The following is a 13,946-nucleotide window of genomic DNA, read 5'->3' as shown; positions in this document are numbered from 1 at the left end:
TCATTTTATATTCAACCAAATGGCAAACACATCACTATGCCTTTGCCTAAACCTATAACATGAAGAATGAAACCTCAATGTGAACCATGCATTACAGTGACTATTAATTAACAGGGGAATACGTGGGGAGTCAAGTGGAGCTGTATATCACTGTCTCATTTTCTGTAAACCTAAGCCTATGCTAAACATGATGCTATTAATTGTTAAAAAAAAGAAAACCAAAGGGACTAGAGTCACTTGTTTAGTTCTAATTTCAGAAGTCCTATGGGTGCTGGAGAGATGGCTCAGTGGTTAAGAGCACTGGCTGCCCTTCCAGAGCACCTGGGTTTGATTCCCAGCACCCACTTGAGGATTAACAACCTTCTGTACTCCATTTCCAGGGGATCTAATGCCTTGTTTTTGTCTCTGAAGGTACCAAGCACGTATGTGATGCATGGATAAACATACTGCCAAAACAACTATACACATAAAATAAAATAAGTCTATTTTCTTTTGTTTTCAAAACAGGGTTTCTCTGTGTAGCCCTCGCCATCTGGAACCGGAGCCATAGACCAGGATGGCTCTGGCTCCTGAGTGCTGGGATTAAAGGCATGCACATCACCACTGTTTGGCATTAGAAAACAAAATTAAAAAGTGTATTATGTATGTCTTGATAAAAGTCATTTCAAACAAATTAATATATGGAAAATAGAATTTTTTTTATTATATTATACTTTGCTACTCTTTTTGATCTTAATATAGTATCAGATACAGAGCATGTTTTAGTTTCTAGATAATAGAACATATTTCATTTAAATCATCCACTAACACTTAACTTCCCCCCTCATACACTGGAGGTATTGAAGGAAATTCCTTCTTAGAAAAGCCATGTCAACTCTTTTCTGTTGCTGTTTCTAAAATGCACATCCCCAGAGTTTTGCTCTTACTGTTCTTACTTTCTGGAGGCATCTATGATGTGCTCAGATGTGAACAAATCTTTGTCCCCACCTTCAGGGGCAAGTAACCATGCTTTCATCTCTGGTCTTGAAGTTTATGGGCAAGCTTTAGCTCCGTATGTATGGACAGAAACACAGATCTGACAGGTGACATCAGCATCAGGACTGAATGTTCCAGGACTGCAGACCACTGCAAGGGAAAATGCAGGCCGTCCATCAGTGAGTACAGTTCAGAGATACCTCATCAATAATACAAAATCATCTTCAACACCACACCCCTATACAGAGGATACCCACACCTGTTTAGCCAATGAAGTCATGAAGATTACCTCAAACTTTGTAATGTGATAATCTTAACAACAGGAGAGTGTTGTGGAATATTACTTTAACTATGGAAAGGCGTGTTACATTTGTTTATGCTGAAATTGTTTAACAGTGTAAAGACGTGTTGCTTTGCCTGCCTAAGGCATCTGACTGGTCTGATAAAAAGGTGAATGACCAATAGAATAGGTAAACAGTAGAGGGATAGGCAGGGCTGGCGGGCAAAGAGAATATGTAGGAGGAGGAACCTAGGCTTATTAGAGAGAGATCCCCAGGGCCAGCCAGAAAGAAAGGTAAAAAGTCCTGAAGCAAAACACAGATGAAGAGAAAACAGGTTAAAATAAGTTATAAGAGCTAGTGGGACAAGCCTAAACTAAGGTTGAGCATTCATAACTAATAATAAATATCCGTGTCATGATTTGGGGGCTGGCAGTCCAAGAAAGCCTGGCACAGGGGAGTGTTAGAATACTGTATTTTCCCTTCTATCAGTATTCAGAAGACTTCTCAGTGCTTCATTTATAAGTGCTTGTCTGCTGTTTTTACCTCCTGTCCTAGCTCTGTGCTTTCCAGGCAGGACCAACAGAACAGTATTATATGTCAGAACACTATGGAAATGCTTTGTAATATAAGAGATAACAGCACAAAGAATATACATTAGGATGACTATATTTAAAAATTTGGGATTTCAAGTTTTTGACTTATCTTTTCTATGAAAAAAATCAATGAAAAGAATCCTAGGTGAGTTATTCATCTTTTCTCTGGCATATACAGGCATTTAGGTACTTATATTTTATAATTACCGCAACAGCTAGCACAATTGCTGTGTAGACCTTCATTTTTCCCAAAGCCTGGTCGACAGTTATCTATACGTACTACTTGAAAACTGTGGTCGACAAAATGCATAGCTGGTATAGTTTTATTAAAATGATGGTACAAAATGTATGCTTGGCTCCGAAAAAATTCTTCTATCCGATCTCTTGCCTAAGATTTAGAAATACCAGAAAAATTACAATGATTAATTTAAAAAACGAACTCCTTCTCAGGGCATAAAATGTAGCAGAAATATTTCTTGCTCATGAATTAGATGAAGTCCTGAAAAATCTATGTTAAAACCTAAAATTAGTCTAGCTTTTACTTTACTAATTATTGTTAATTTATACACAAAGTGGTTATGGAAAACAGGTATAAAAACTTGCTTTAGTGATGGCTCAGTTGGCCAACCACATTCCTTCCCTAAACTCCAGTGCTAGGGAGGTAGAGACAGGAAGATTTCTGGGGCATGCTGGCCAGACAGTCTGGCCTAATCAGGAAGAGATTCTATCTCAAAGGAGGAGATAATGTTCCTGAGATTGACATCTGAAGTGGTACTGTAGCGCGTGCACACACACACACACACACACACACACACACACACACATACACACATCCTTTGATTTGTTTATAACATCTTTTTTTCACACATAGATACAAAAAACAAAAAGCCAAAATGCTGGAGAGATGGCTCAGCAGTTAAGAGCACAGTCTTCAAGAGGATCTAAATTCGATTCCCAGCACCCAAATTCCAGCTCACAACTGCCTGTAATTCCAGTTCCAGATGATCCTGTTCCCTTTTCTGGCCTCCTCAGGTCCTAGGTACATATATGGCACAAGACATAGATGTAGGCAAAAACTAATATACATTAAACACATAAATAAAATTTTAAAAAGAGCAAAGTGAAATAGAAATCAAGGATTTAATCGGCGTTACAAACTAACTGTATGAATCTGGCTTTGGGACAAACTATAATTAATAACTGAGCCTAAATGAGTACTTATTACACTTCATTTCAGGCATGGACTCCAGAACAAGACAGGAGAGTGAAACATTATTTTTTGTTGTTGTTGTTGCTGCTGTCTTTCCAAGACAAGGTTGCTCTGTGTAGCCCTGGCTGTCCTGGTGTCCTGGAACTCAACTCTGCTGGCCTCAAACTCAGAGATCTACCCATCTCTGTCTCCTGAGTGCTTTCTCCTTAATAAAAACATTTACAGGGCTGTAGATGAAAAGTGATAACTGGCAGAAAATGTGCTATAGGTATGTAACACACAAACATAATTTTTTTTTTTTGAGACAGAGTTTCTTTTGTGTAGCCCTAGCTTTCCTGGGACTCGCTCTGTAGACAAGGTTGGCCTTGAACTCACAGAGATCTGCCTGCCTCTGCTTCCCAAGTGCTGGGATTAAAGTGTACACCAGCACTGGCAGGTCACAAACATAATTTTAAAAATTTAGAAGGAATAAACTTATTCTTTTAAAAAACTAGAGCAGTATTGTTGTGTTTCATATATGTATATATATATATATATCATACATATATTCACACATATTTATGTGTTTGTGTGTGTGTGTGCATGGGTGAGTGTGCTCCTGTGTAGGTATACGTATGTGGGTGCATGCATACCATGGCATGTGGAAGTCAGAGGACAACCTGAGATGGATTCTTGAAGAATTGTTTTTCTTTTGAGATAGGTTTTCATGTAGCCCTGGCTGGCACTGAACTCACTGTGTAGCTGAAGTTGACCTTAAATGCCTGCTAACAAGACAAATTATTTACCCAAAACTTTCTAGGTCACTCAAGCACTTTCCCTCAGGATGAGGTCTCACCTCGAGGATGTTACGGTTAGTGGCATCTTCACAGTCTATAGAGTCATTGCAGACACTTTTCCAGCCTGGTGCAAAAGGGTTCACTGGAGAGGAAAACATGACAGGTACACACCAGCTTCTAAAAAGTGTCAACACTTCAGTAAAGCCCCACATGCTTTGGTTGGTAGGCAGGCATATGTATGTTTAACCCAGCTATGTAAAGTTAGGCATACATTTGAATAACCCACGCACTGTGACTTTACTCCATCTGGGGGCTAATGGAAGTAACTACAAGACTTGAAAATGAAAACAGGCTGGGTTTGGTTACTCCCTCTTAAGTCCTTAAAAATAAAAAATAAAAAATAAATTCCTAAAACTGCATAGTTAAAGGTTATGCTAATAAAATGATATTGACTTCAAATGAGAAATTTTAGTATTTTAAGGTAAACAACTAGTCTGCTGACATTTAAACCACAACCAGTCAACAGTATATATTAATGCTTAGCAAACACTTCAAACCTGTAATTTATGAGACCTCTCATATTTACATGGCAATTAATTTTATCATCTATCATGGTTTTCTACTAAAGTCATAAAATTAATGTTGTAAAATTGTTTCACCTTGAAAGGCTATGAATAGCTCATTCACGAAGTCACTCTCTGGAATTTTAACAGAATGGCACTTATATGATGGTTCTATGACATGGCACAACAAATCAGAGATTAAATTATCCAAGATTTTCTTCAGCACTCTAAAGAGCAGGTCATTATATCTTCCTACACAAGACTTTGTGGTAAAGCGCACAGCCATGTGGTAAGAATAATCAGGTTCCCGATAGGCTTTGGGAAAAGGTGAGAATAAAAACAATCATGCCTTGCATTGATTTCTGCTATTCAAAAAGTTAAAAAACATGCAATGTTAAATATCATTAATCTTGCAAATCAGTTTAGAAATTTTACTGGTCTACTACAACACTTCATAAGTCTGTTTACAAAATACATTTAACTAATTTTAAAGGAAAAAGTCATTGTCATTTGGTGTCTGTCTACTTAGGAGAAACGGCTTCTGTGGGATCACAACACAGGTTAAGTTAATAGTATCAAGAAAACATTGGGGAGCCCATGGACCCCAGACTGATGTCTGGGAGGCCAGCACAGGACTGGTCCAGACCCCTCAGCGTGGATGTCAATGAGGAGGCCCCGGCACTTTATCCCCTGGTAGTGGATCAGTATTTATCCCTGGTATAAGAAGGGACTTTGGTGGCCCATCCCACATGGAGGAATGCTTTCTCAGCCTGGACACATGGGGGAGGGCCTAGGCCCTACCCAAGATGATATGACCAACTTTGGGGAACCCCATGGAGGGCCTTACCCTCCCTGGGGAGCAGAAGGGGGATGAGGTGGGGGTCTGGTGGGGGTTGGGGAAAGGGGAGGGAGAGGGAGAAGGGATTGACATGTGAAGCAGCCTTGTTTCTAATTTCAACTAATAAAAAAATAATGTCTTGGGAAAAAAAAGAAATAAAAAAACAAATAAAAAATAAAAAGAAGCCAAAAATAAAAAAAAAGGTAAGGAAAAAGAAAAGAAAAGAAAACATTGGAGCTGGAGACATAGCTCAACAGTTAAGAGCTGTGGTGGCCAGCACCCACATCAGGTGGTTCACACCTGCCTATAATTCCATCTCGAGGTCACCAAATGCCCTTTTCTGGACTCTGCTGGTCCCTGCACTCATATGCACATACCCACACACGTACACATACCCACATACGAAATCTTAAAATGTAAGAATGTTTTGGGAAGACTAGAGAGATGGCTCATTTGCTTCTATAATTATTATATTATAGAATATAATATATAAATATATAACAATATATAAATATACTGTTACCAAAGATCAAAAAGTCATATCTCTTCTTTATTGTTGTTTCTTCTTGGGTTTCTGCTTTGATGGTCTTATAGGAAAGAGTACATGTGTAAAGTCCAGATAATGATTCCATAAAATCTTTCACTATCAGTGCTCCTTCCTTTGTTAAGTTTATTTGGCCATTCTCTAATCAGAAAGAGGAAATTACTTGGTTACTTAACAGGTAACTTAAACATTACTCAGTAAACTCAGAGCTGTAAACACAAATGCAAAAAGAAAATCAAAATTAATAGACTATTTCAACTTCAAGAACCCAATAAAATTTTTTTTTAAGACAGGGTCTCACGGCATAGCCCTGGCTGTCCTGGAACTGGCAGAGATCTGCCTCCCTCTGCCTTCTGAGTGCTGGAATTAAAGGAGTGTAGCACTGTGCCCAGAAAAAAATCCTAATTGTCATATTACCCAACGGAAAAGCTACATGAGCAGAGTACTCTTTTTTTTCTTTTAAACATTTATTTATTATGTATACAGTGTTCTGCTGCAGGCCAGAAGAGGCTATCAGATTGCATTATGGATGATTGTGAGCCACCATGTGGTTGCTGGGAATTGAATTCAGGACCTCTTGAACAGCAGCCAGTGATCTTAACCTCTGAGCCATCTCTCCAGCCAAGCCAGATATTCTTGTGAAATCTATGTTAATTTGTTTTGTGGTTCTAGTGATTTATGTCAGCAATTCAATAAATTATATATATATTTATGTATATGTACATATACATTTACATAAGACACAAATTAATAATGCTGATATCCCAAGGTATTCTTCTAACATGAAAAATTACACAATGAATATCTCATATTACTGGTGTTTCATGGGTATACTTTAGTATTTATGAAAATTTTTAATAGCTTTGGAAAGTAGGGCACAGAAAAAACTGCCTGAAGATAGTAGGACAGCACAGTGGGAGGGAGCTAGAGAGGGAGACTCTGGATTCAATTCTAAGCATTGGGAAAAAAAATAACAAAGAACTGTCTCTTTGGTTAGCTCAGGCTATCTTCAAACTTGTAATCCTCCTGTCTCAACCTCTTGAGTGTTTCACTCACAGGCCTGTGCCATCCTTTAGATCTGCTTTTACATAGGAAGAATTTAAGTCATAGAGACCAGAAAAATTACAATTTGTCAAAAAGTTGAACAAATTTAATTACAGTTAAAATTACACTTTGGGGGGATGGAGAGATTGCCTAGTGTTTAAGAGTACTTGTTGTGCTTGCAGAGGGCCTGGGTTCTATTTCCAGCACCCAAATGATGGCTCACAACCATTAGTAACTCTAGTTCCATGGGATCCAATACCCTCTTCTGTTCTCCAAGGACATCAGGCATGCATGCACAAAGGCAAAAAAATAAAATACATATAAACATAAAATAAATTTCATAAATGTTTCAAATTAAATTTGTTCTTTTCAACAATGACAGCACTTTAAAAAACAATGTTTACATCATTAAAATATATTAAAATAATTTACCTGTTAATGTATTTTCATTTGGCCCAATCCATAAGTAGGTGGGGTCCACTGTTTCTTTACTAGCACGATTAACATCCATACAAAAAAGGATAGGGGAATCCTGATGTAACTTTACATATATTTTCACTGTGATAAAACAAATTTTGGTGTAACTTACATTATACCAAAAAATAAAGAATCTATTGATTTGTCCCAATGATACCAATTAGTTCTTTATGGATTTCAGTGAATAAAAAGTAGTGGTAACATGTTGGATGCTAGTTGTCACTTAGAATGAAGTCAATTTTGGTTCTCATAGTAAGCCTTTAAAACTACACCTTGTCAGTCATTATATTTAATGTGACAGTCCATTAAAATGTAAGTTCCTTACTATGTACACATTCATAAATAGTTCCAATAACTGTCTGAAGGGCTCGTGGGATTAATGTTCAGAGGATGTGAGCTTGACTGACAAACTATTTCAAAACTGAAAACTTGGTATGTCACCTAGACTTCCTGTTGTCCCATGGGGAGCTTACGAGGGTGTTCTGTAGAGATCTATGCTGATAAAATTGGTAGACAGTGACAGTACGTGATCTCACAAGATATCTTAAGGCCCAGTCATTGCGGGGGGGGGGGGTCTGAATCTATAGAATTTGGTGGTGCAGTTGTGGCGTTGGGAAGGGAAAGACCTTAACTGCGGAGATGTTCTAAAAACAATACAGTGAAGTGGCTCAACGTTATCTCAAAATAGTCGTGCCACTAGGAAAGTTAAGCTACAGAGAGCAACACTGGAGCTGGATGGATGAGTAGGGCTGATTAACACAAGGAGAGAAGCCTCTTGCAGAGGGACGTCCACCCCGATACGTGGCTTCACTCATTACAAAGCAGAAGTATGTGGAAGAGAGCACTAGATCTGCGATGAATACTGGGACACGAGACTAGCGCTGCTGGGAGGTCAAAAGGATGCAAACTTCCCCAACTGCAGAGCACAGAGCAGACCGGCTCGCTCCTCCCTCTCCCCTCCAGGGAAGAACCTAAGCAGGTGGGCGGCACCCCCAGCTCTGGGGACAGGCCCTGCGTGGGAAGAAGAGGCACTTATTACCTGGGTTTTCTATCGAGCCGTAAACAAAGCCTTTCTTGCTGAATAAAGAAGAACGTAGCGCTCCAACTGCGGAAGGAAGAAAACCTCTGACTTATTAGTGTTTAGGGTTCAGCAGGGAGCAGGGCGAGGGGTGGCGCGGGAGAGGTGGGACAGGGAACCTCGGGCAGAGGGGAGGAGCCTGCGGGCCAAGCCCCACCTCTTGCGACAGACCAGAGCACCGCGGAGAGTAGGGCCCACACGAGCATCACGGCTCAGGCACAAGCAGCGACAGCTGGGCTCCCTCCTACCTCAGGCCAGGCCCAACGCCTCCCCATCGCTCCTCTACAGAGCGAAGCAAACCGCCGAGGGCATTTCCCCTACCGGTCCGAGGCTACCACGGGGGCGGCTGCGCCCGAGAGCGCCTGCGTGTTCCGGCTTGGCACGAGGGGCGGGGCGAGCGTGCGCGGAAGGCGAGCCCCGCCTCCTGGCGCATGCGCACTTGCGGAGCGCTGCTCCCGCCGAGCCTTTCGCACCTCGCGTGGGGTGCCATGTTCCCGCGCCTTAGCTCTGGTCCGCCCGGTGGTGTAAAGAGAGAGTGAAGGAAACGAGCTCAAAACTTCCGGGGACTGCCTCAAACCAGGGGCTAAAGGAACCGACATGAGAACACAGTGGGTTCCCTAGGGCCACGGTGGCGCCGAGCTGCCCGAGGATGCCTTCGTTTGGGGATCTGAGGAAGGGAGACGTTTGTGACAATTTCCTGAAAGCGAGGGTCCCGCGCGGGAACTCCCCAGGGTGACATAAAGCAAGCTTGCCGGATCTGTCAGAGCGTCACACATCGCCTTCTGGCACTCAAAACCAAGATCTCGAAGAGCCTTCAGGGCACCAAAAGGGTGCCCCCGATCTCCCCACGTGGAGGGAAGTCGAACCTTTATTTTTCAGCTTAGGGTGTGAGATGATGTAGAGGGACACCCCCTTATGCAAATTTATTCGGAAGTAACATTGCTTTAGAAAATGGGCCCCATCGAAAGGCAAGAGTGTATGATCTTTTCCTCAGCTGATGTGAGATAAGCCAATACCAGGGAGGTCCGAAACAGTCTTTCAAAGTTCTTCTCCCCATACCCCATGCTGGCACCAAACTCAGGACCTTCACCGAGCTGAGTCGTCAACCACGTCGTGCGTGGTCCCATCTTGACTACTATTTAGATGACCTGAAAGACCCCGTGTGCTGTTTATTTCTTAGCAGTAGGACACCATCCTCAGTAGTGGTTTTGAGTAGGTTGGTAGGTAGAGAGCCCAAGGTTCAGATAGGGTGCAGAATGGTTATTTGGGGTGAGATCAAGGGTTTTCAGTTTTATTTCCTTTGAGCCGAGTCAGTATTTGGACTGTTTCAGATGGTCCAGGAGCAACCTTTGTCAGGAATTTCATTTTTAGTCACTGTTAATTTTATCTTTATAGCACACGCATGAAAAATGTGATTCAATGAGTCAGATCCACCCATCGTCAGTTACTATGTCTAGACTCACGGTTTAGTTTCAACTGTTAAAACTGTGCATGGGTGTTTTGCTTGCATGGCTGGCTGGCTGTGCACTGCAGGCATGCACACACCGCTCCCCGAGGCCGGAAGGGGATGTTGGATCTGGGACTGGAGTTAGAGATGGCTGTGAGCCAGCATTTGGATGCTGGGAATCAAGCGCGGGTCCTCTAGAAGAGCAGACAGCACTCCTCACTGCGGAGACTCCTCTCACTTAAGATTTAATCAAAGCATTGTCCAAATGTACAATGTGTTGTTAACTTTCCACTTATTGCAACTGATTCTTATAAACTTTGTGTTAAATTTCGATTCCTATGAGAAGAGTCTTAAAAATAGAATAGTGGGACATGAGAGATAGCTCAGTGGTTAAGAGTTTATCTGCTTTTCCAGAGGGCCCTAGTTCCAGTACCCAGTTGAGCAGCTTACAACAGCCTATAACTCCAGCCCCAGGGGATCCAACGATCTCTTCTGGACTCCATGGACACTTGCATTCACCTAAACATAGCACCCCATCCCTCCCACATAAACACAGTAAAAAAGAAAACCTTTAAAAATAGAGTAGTAGAGTATTGAAAGTACATGTACTCTTTTAAAGTAAGCTTTGTACTTTATAAGATTTATTTGTTTGTTAATTTTTGAGACAGGGTCTTTCTGTGTATCCTTGGCTGAACTCACAGAGATCTGCCTGCCTCTGCCTTCTTAGTGCTGGAATTAAAGGTGTGTAGTAGCATGCTCAGCGAGCTACAAAAAAACTTAATTGTTATATTACTCTGTGGGAAAACTACATAAGGTGGGTATACTTGTGAAATCTATGTTGATTTTCTTTATTCTTGACATCTAGTTTTGATGGATTTATGTCAGTAATTCGGGAAATGAAAGAGACACATTTTTATACAGGACAAATCAATAATGCTGCTATCCCAAGTTACTATTCTAACATGAAAAATTACATATTCATACTTGGCATGATGCATACTTGAGAAATTCATTTTTTTTTGAGACAGGGTTTCTCTGTGTAACAACCCTGGCTGTCCAGAAACTTGCTTTGTAGACTAGGCTGGCCTTGAACTCACAGAGATCCACCTGCCTCTACCTCTCAAGTACTGGGATTAAAGGTGTGTGTCTCTATGCCTGGCATGATACAGTGTTATTAATTAAAGTTCACACTTGATTCATATTTTCTTAGTTTTCACCTTAGTTTATCTAGACCAGAGTCACATTCAGGCTTCTGTATTACATTTAATTGTTGTCTCCTCGGGTTCCTCTGGGTTTTTGACAGTTTCTCAGGCGTTTCTTGTTTTCCTTCTTCTCTTTCTTCTCCTTTCTTTCTTTCTATCTATCTATCTTTTTTTCGTCGTTGTTGTTGACTTTGGCAGTTAACAACTGCTTTGATGATCCTGACTTAACCTTAAGTGATAACTATTTTGTAGAAAGCCTCTCTACTGGACTTTGCTTGGTGTTTCTTCTCATTATTCTATAGTACTATGGATTTTTGTGAGGACAGCAGCTGTAAAATGACATTCACAATATGCCATATCAGTGGTGCATACTATCATGCTTTGCCACTTTTGATGTTAAATGTGTTCAACTGGCTGAAGGAATGTTTGTCAGGTTTCTCCATTATAAGGTTACCCCTCCCTCTTCATACTTTACTGTTTAGAAGGGTGTCACTGTGTGTTCCCTACACTTCATGCTCCACCTATTTGAGGGTGGAGTAGTTACATAAATGATTGTACAATCTGCTTTTTATTTATCCCTTTAAGTATCTGTAGTCTAGAATAAGCCTGTACAGCCGGATAACAATTTACTGTTACATATAGAGAATATTGTAACACAAAATGTTAACAATGTAACACAAAATTTCTAACTTTTAAACAACCAATTAGTTATTCATCCTTATCATCCCTGTGAAAGTTTACAGTTCCTCTTCTGCTACTTTTGATGTGCTATTTTTGCTTTTAGAAACTAACAAACAACAAATTTCCCCTTTCAGTACTAAAATTAAACATTAGTGTTTAGAGTATTTCTCTGAACTCCGTATTTTGCTGCAGAACTCTATCTCATGTTTGTGGAGATGCTGCTGTGGCTCTGTGATCATAAAGCTGGTGTGAGTCACTCATATGTTATATATGCATATAACACGGACTGCCTGTACCAAGATACCAGTTAACATAGACTTAGGTTAAAAAACAGTGTGCTTGCCTAACTCATAATTATGATTTTTTTCAGACATAGGAGATTGATGTACATGTATTCAACCTTAAATCGTGTGTGTATGTGTGTGTGTTGGTCTTTTCAGGCAGGGTATTTCAAAGTCCTGGCTGACCTGGAACTCAATCTGTAGACCAGGCTGGCCTCAAACTCACAGAGTGCTGGGATTAAAGGTGTTTGCCACCACACTGTGCTTCAAACATATTTGTATAATTAACAATATAATCTTCTAGCAAGAATGACAGTAGGAAGTGGGATCATTCCTTCAACACCATTGGGCATCCTTAGAAGTCTCTTTAAGATTTTAGTGTGATGGTGATGAAACACTCTGCTTTGAAAAAAAAGTTTTGTTGTCCCCCCCCCCCCCCCCCCCCCCGTCAAGTGTTTTCCTCTATAAAGTGAGATGATGGGAAAGGCTGTTGATTGGTATGTCTCTGTGAAACAACACCTTCCCCTGATTTGCTTCATCTACCCCACATAGCTCTACTCTTTACTTTCCTGACACATCATATGTGTATTTTTGTAAAGTGTACTCTTTAGGAGAAAGAAGATTCGTAGGAAATGAACACACATACGTAGAGTTATCTTTTTGAACAATGGTAAATCAACCAGTTCTCAGAAAGGAGAGCCAAATGAAAGAATTGTTCCCTCAAGCTAAAAAGTTGGAGTGATGTAAATGCCAAGGTACTTTTGAATTATATGTATAAATCTGGGCCAAGGACATTTAAGGTTTGTTTTCTGAGAAAATGGCTCATATTGTAGCCCCGGCTGGCCTGGACTTCGTGGCAATCCTCCTGCCTCAGCCTCCCAAGTGCTGGGATTACAGTGGTAGCTACTCCAACTGGAATGAAAAACCCAAGGGTGGGGGAAACTTCCACAAATAACTCAGTGAAGTGAATTCTCATTGACAGTTTTCATGACTCTCATCCCCAAATCTAGATAAAAAGTTCCAGAGCGGTCCGCGTCAGGCGAATCTGGAAGTTGGGCTTGCGCACACCCTTCTTCTCCCTGCGACAGCGCCCTCATCCCCGGTGTGTCTGAAGTAGACGTCCAGAGACCGTCACTGAGGCACTGTTTCCACGAGATCAGGGTTCCTCAGGCTTGACATTCAAAAGTGGGTTGAGGGTGCGGAACCCGCGGCGTTCCGAGCGCGCTTTAAAGCGGCCGCCAGCCAGCGCCGCTGTAACCCCGCGCACCGGCTGCCGGCCGGCTCCCGAACTGCATCTGCGCCGACGCGCCCGAGCGATCCCGGGGCCTCCCCGCGCCGCTAGTCTCCCGCCAGCCGCGCGGGTCCCCACGGCAGGAGCACGTGGAGCGCCCGCGGAGCCTGAGCGACAGCTGTAGCCCGAGCGGCCCGCGGCGACATGGAAGGTGAGCTCCGCGCGGCTGCTCTGGGGTCTTTGAGTAACCCGAGCGGTGCGCGCAGCGGCACCGCTTCCTTCTGAATCTCGGTTTTGCTTCTATTTATTTCTTTTTGTTAATTTAAATGCGTGTCGGTTCTCAGACACCCCCTCCCCCAACTTGGGAAAGTGCTAAATTCTCTTCAGTTTTATTTCGTAGGGGTTGTGAGACGTTGGGTGTATCTGGGTCGCCTGAAATCTTCAAAGGAAGAGCATTCTTGGGGCGTCCCTGAATTTGGCACCAAGCCTGAGATGTAATAATCTTTTTATTGGGGGGGGGTGCACGGCCTCAGTGTCCATAGGAATTATGTTCATGTGCGTTACTTGTGGCTACTTATCTGCAATGGGGCTTTTCTGTGAATTCTGTCTTAGAGGCAAAGGGCTCATTTTTAAGTGACTGGCACTTGTAGTTAGTTAGCTTGGAACTCAATCTTCTAAATGAACTTTTTAAAAAGCGCAAAAACAAAAATAAGACTCACGTTAAG

At 41.8% G+C, this 13,946-nt stretch overlaps 2 protein-coding genes across 9 annotated transcripts in view; one reads left to right on the top strand and one right to left on the bottom strand.

Moving 5' to 3' along the window:
* Positions 1 to 673: 673 nt before the first annotated feature.
* Zpbp2 (zona pellucida binding protein 2) lies at positions 674 to 8,779 on the bottom strand. 7 transcript variants are annotated; one of them, XM_027424141.2, is made up of 8 exons: positions 8,701 to 8,779; positions 8,341 to 8,406; positions 7,257 to 7,382; positions 5,760 to 5,921; positions 4,495 to 4,713; positions 3,895 to 3,977; positions 2,057 to 2,237; positions 674 to 1,125 (listed from the first exon to the last, which is right to left on the bottom strand). In XM_027424141.2, exons 3-8 carry the CDS (start codon positions 7,333 to 7,335, stop codon positions 1,031 to 1,033), a joined length of 819 nt encoding a protein of 272 aa, XP_027279942.1. In that variant the 5' UTR covers positions 7,336 to 7,382; positions 8,341 to 8,406; positions 8,701 to 8,779; the 3' UTR covers positions 674 to 1,030. The 7 variants fall into 7 exon arrangements, with proteins under 7 accessions (XP_027279942.1, XP_027279941.1, XP_027279937.1 ...); XM_027424140.2 differs by having other exon boundaries at positions 678 to 1,125; positions 8,628 to 8,766; XM_027424136.2 differs by having other exon boundaries at positions 678 to 1,125; positions 2,130 to 2,237; positions 8,537 to 8,734.
* The window catches only part of Ikzf3 (IKAROS family zinc finger 3), a 93,857-nt gene continuing 88,679 nt past the window's right edge, over positions 8,769 to 13,946 (top strand). The window contains exons 1-2 of one of the 2 annotated variants that reach the window (XM_027424133.2): positions 8,769 to 10,640; positions 13,001 to 13,432. In XM_027424133.2, coding sequence (XP_027279934.1) covers positions 13,426 to 13,432 — 7 coding nt within the window. In that variant the 5' untranslated portion in view covers positions 8,769 to 10,640; positions 13,001 to 13,425. Of the gene's footprint in view, positions 13,433 to 13,946 lie in introns of both variants that reach the window. The other variant, XM_027424132.2, reaches the window with a different exon arrangement.

The sequence above is a fragment of the Cricetulus griseus genome, chromosome 7 (genome assembly GCF_003668045.3).
Source record: "Cricetulus griseus strain 17A/GY chromosome 7, alternate assembly CriGri-PICRH-1.0, whole genome shotgun sequence".
Taxonomy (NCBI): domain Eukaryota; kingdom Metazoa; phylum Chordata; class Mammalia; order Rodentia; family Cricetidae; genus Cricetulus; species Cricetulus griseus.
This window is presented reverse-complemented; position numbering and strand designations above follow the sequence as displayed.